At 40.9% G+C, this 3,503-nt stretch overlaps 1 protein-coding gene across 1 annotated transcript; it reads left to right on the forward strand.

Moving 5' to 3' along the window:
• The first annotated feature begins 708 nt into the window (after positions 1 to 708).
• On the forward strand, positions 709 to 2,297 carry LOC311013185 (fibroblast growth factor-binding protein 1-like). The gene is made up of 2 exons (XM_084009144.1): positions 709 to 822; positions 1,495 to 2,297. The coding sequence occupies exon 2, from the start codon at positions 1,514 to 1,516 to the stop codon at positions 2,144 to 2,146; it is 633 nt and encodes a 210-aa protein (XP_083865270.1). The 5' UTR covers positions 709 to 822; positions 1,495 to 1,513; the 3' UTR covers positions 2,147 to 2,297.
• The last annotated feature ends 1,206 nt before the right edge of the window (positions 2,298 to 3,503 follow it).

A 3,503-nucleotide genomic window follows, 5' to 3' on the forward strand; every position in this document is an offset into this window, starting at 1 on the left:
GCTCTGCCGTTTCTTGTGTGATTGGCTGTCCCCGCTGTCACACACTGGGAGTTTGTTCTGCCTGGTTCACGTCAGCTAGAAGGATTGTAATATCAGAGATTTCATTTACATCAACGTTTGAATCGGTGTCCATGTGCGTGCGTGCGTGCGTGTGTGTGCGCGTGTGTGTGTATGTGTGTTTGGTAATTAGACGCAGACAGGATGTCTAAAAAAGAAAAGTGGAAATAAGAGACTTCTTTAGAAATCAAAGTGTAAGTTACTCAAAGAAATGCGTTACACCCATCCTGCACCGTCACTGGTTCCCAATAAAGCAGCATATCCTCCTCAAGATCCGCTTTCAAAAAACATCTTTTGTGAATTGATCTTAATGCCTTAATTAAACAGAACATAGATTGATTAGAATAACAAGAATGGGGGCGGCCGGTGGCGCAGTGGTTAGGGCAGCCGCCCCATGTACAGAGGCTCAATGTCTTCGACGCGGTGGTCCCGACGCATTTCCCGCATGTCATCTCCCTCTTTCTCTCCCTGTTTCCACACTGTCTGAAAAATGAATAAAAGGCGCTCTAGCCAAAAAATAATCATAAAAAAAAAGAATATTTCACAGGCAGTAGGCTACTTTATCTCCAGAAGAATACCATCTCACTGGCTGAGAAGTATGAACTCAATAAACTCTCGAAACCATCCGATCATGCAGAGATTTTGTGTGTCGGGAGGGGACGGCTCATTCTGCAGCAGCATATTTTAGCTGCAGATACAGCAAAGGACATTTTCAGCTTTCAGGTGCTGGGACTGCAAACAGAAGTTTACTCTAAAAAACTTTAGGTAAGTTAAGTCATCTCTGTTTGATCTCAATCACTTTGTCATCAGTACAGTATTAGGAAATATCAGCTGCTACTTAGGTCAGTAGCTTCTTTGTAAGGTAGGCTACCTTGAAATTCAGTGAATTAAAATGCCCTACTTGACCGATTCAATTCCTTGTGGTTTTCCAGTTATATCCTTATTATGTTACTATAAAGGCGTGTCTCTTCAATTGTAGATTTCATATTGTAGTGTTGTCCTTTGTCTTTCCATCTATCGCTGTATACATGTCAACCTTTACTCTATTTTCTCATCCGAATCAGTCTTAAATCAAAAGATGAACTGTTTTGGAATTGTGGCCACTGCCATACCATTGATAGATACACTAGAACTTTTTATTCCTCTTTCTATGATTTATTCCTAGCTTATGTTAATCTTCTATTTTATTTCATTTCATACTCATTCATATTCCATTGTGTTTCTTTTATATCTTGTATTATTACATTTATATGGCTTAAAGTGAAGCACTTTAAATTACCTTAAGAGGATGCTATTCTACAAAAAACTTTCCTTCAAGGAAAACGATATTTCTGTCTAAAACCTAAGTCTAACTGGGGATTATAATTTTAATTTTTAAGAAGGGAAATGAGAGGTATTTAAGTACAGATATCTAAATCCTTATTTATCCACTTGCAGGGTGTTTTGTGGTGGTTTCATGGCTCTCCTCACCAATATGACCATCCTGCTGGTCCTGGCTTGTATTTCCCATCAGCTGATTTTGAGCAGCTGCCAGAAGAGCCATGGACGGCGGGGAAAAGGGGGTGACAGAGGACAACACAAGGACAAGACAGGGCTGAAGGTGGGCAGCCAATCCAAAGCTGTCTCTGCACAGCCCATTAAGGGCAAAATGGTCACCAAAGACAAGTCTGAGTGCACCTGGGCAGCAACAGGCGAGGACTTATTCATCCTCGGGGTTAACTGCAAGAAGGGGGACAGGAGCTTCAGCTGTGAATACATAGCCAGACCGGCTGTCTGTCCCCAGTATGCTTCCAATGCCAAGTTTTACTGGAAGCAGATCACCAGGGCACTGAAGAAGCAAAAGAGTTTGTGCCAGGACAGTAGTGCGTTGGTCAAGGCAGGTGTGTGCAGAAGAGCTGCCAGGGAGGCTCATTTTAGACTTCATAATACTCAGAGGAAGATTGACCCGTCTTCTACTCCACAACCAGCACCCAAAGCTGTCAAATCCTGCAAACCCAACAACAGGAAGCTGGCTGAGGAGCACTGCTATGACTCCTGGTCGAGTTTCTGCACGTTCTTTTTTACTATGATGCAGGATTATGATTGCTGAGGCAGAAAAGGAAATAACTTAAATGAATTCAGCTCTCTCTATAGTTATATCAATACTTGTCTTAATATAGATCATTTATTGATGTATTCCTCCACAAGTTAACAGTGATTAAAATCCCTGAATAAACACTTTTCTATCTATACTTTAATGTTACGCCCTATAATTTGTCAATTTGGGAGACATTGATTTGCTTTTTAAGAAAATGCTTTGATTGTTCCATCTTGATGACACATTACACAATGTATGTACATGCAGCCTCACTGTATGTCTAGAATGTGATTTCATTTAAAGGCGTTTGTTTTCCATATTAATTTCATCCTACATTCAAAACACCTATATAAAAACAAGAAAATCCAATCTTGTCCTCCATGTCAATGCTCTTCTGTCTTTCCCAAATATGCACAGTCCTGCTGAAGGTGTTTGCTGGGATTATGAGTTTGACCATGTCTATTTATACAGTAATTTAATCAGAGGGAGTGTGATTTTTAGAAAAGCTTGGCCTGCATATTTTGGCACTGACAAGTCTCAATTCACACAGGCTCAACTTGCAAAAACAAAGTCCAAGGGCAGCAGGGTCTTGTTAACAACAAAAGATATTTGGCAGATTAAACCAACGGCTACATTATGTTTGGCATTTAAACAGGACCATTGGACCGCTACATGCACTTGACTAATGCTCTCCAATTGCAAGTTGGCTGAAACAATGCAACTTTATTAATGCATAATATGACATTCATTCTCGGCCCCGGGTTCCTTCTGTGTGGAGTTTTCATGTTCTCCCCGTGTAAGCGTGGGTTCTCTCCGGGTTCTCCGGCTTCCTCCCACAGTCCAAAGACATGCAGGATGGGGATAGGTTACTTGGTGACTCTAAATTGCCCGTAGGTGTGAATGTGAGTGTGAATGGTTGTCTGTCTCTACATTTCAGCCCTGCGATAGACTGGCGACCTGTCCAGGTGTACCCTGCCTTCGCCCAATGACAGCTGGGATCGGCTCCAGCCCCCCCGCGACCCTGAATACAGGATAAGCGGTAGAAAATGGATGGATGGATGGATGACATTCACTCAGCAAAATGTTTGCAAGTTGAATTCAGTACTTCGTTCAGTGGTGAAATTAGATACATTTTAATTTTTAAGTAAAAGTAGCATAAAAAATACTCCATTACAAGGATAAATCTCTCATTCTGAACTTCACTTAAGTAAATGTACAGAACTTTTAGCAACAAGATATACTTTAAGTAAATAACTGGATCATTATTATTGATGAATTAACTTGTAAGCAGTAGATTAATGCATCCAGAGGTCAAGGTGGAACTAATTTCAACTTTCCCTTTGGTCTGAAACAATGGATCATATTTCAT

This window comes from Eutrigla gurnardus (genome assembly GCF_963514095.1).
Source record: "Eutrigla gurnardus genome assembly, chromosome: 5".
Lineage (NCBI taxonomy): Eukaryota > Metazoa > Chordata > Actinopteri > Perciformes > Triglidae > Eutrigla > Eutrigla gurnardus.